The sequence below is a fragment of the Nanorana parkeri genome, unplaced genomic scaffold, assembly GCF_000935625.1.
Source record: "Nanorana parkeri isolate BGI_ZX_2015 unplaced genomic scaffold, ASM93562v1 scaffold4202, whole genome shotgun sequence".
NCBI lineage: Eukaryota > Metazoa > Chordata > Amphibia > Anura > Dicroglossidae > Nanorana > Nanorana parkeri.
Genome location: NW_017310469.1, coordinates 2,656 through 2,935, shown reverse-complemented (window position 1 = coordinate 2,935; position 280 = coordinate 2,656). Strand labels below are relative to the sequence as shown.

The following is a 280-nucleotide window of genomic DNA, read 5'->3' as shown; positions in this document are numbered from 1 at the left end:
GACCTCCCTTTGCGGTTGCAGGAATCTCGCAGGAAGACGCCCGGGCGCAGTACATCGCGCTGGTGGAAGAGCTGAAGGGGAAATACAGCTCCTGAGAAGAGGAAGGATTTCTGTCCGGCCGGAACTTCCTGTCCGTCTCTCTGACGGTTTATTTTGTATCAATAAATCATTGTTGTTACTTTTCATCATTTCTCCATCTTACCTGTGAGATTCATGTGACTGGGGGGTGGGCTATAGGTGGAGTATATGGTGGGCCTCTGAAGGAGAAGTTGATGGAGAC

At 50.4% G+C, this 280-nt stretch overlaps 1 protein-coding gene across 1 annotated transcript in view; it reads left to right on the top strand.

Annotated features, from left to right (window-relative positions):
• LOC108803778 (acyl-CoA-binding protein-like) overlaps positions 1 to 112 on the top strand; it is a 4,785-nt gene extending 4,673 nt beyond the window's left edge. Inside the window, exon 4 of the mRNA XM_018575584.1 lies at positions 22 to 112. Coding sequence (XP_018431086.1) covers positions 22 to 95 — 74 coding nt within the window. The 3' untranslated portion in view covers positions 96 to 112. The remainder of the gene's footprint in view (positions 1 to 21) is intronic.
• Positions 113 to 280: the final 168 nt, after the last annotated feature.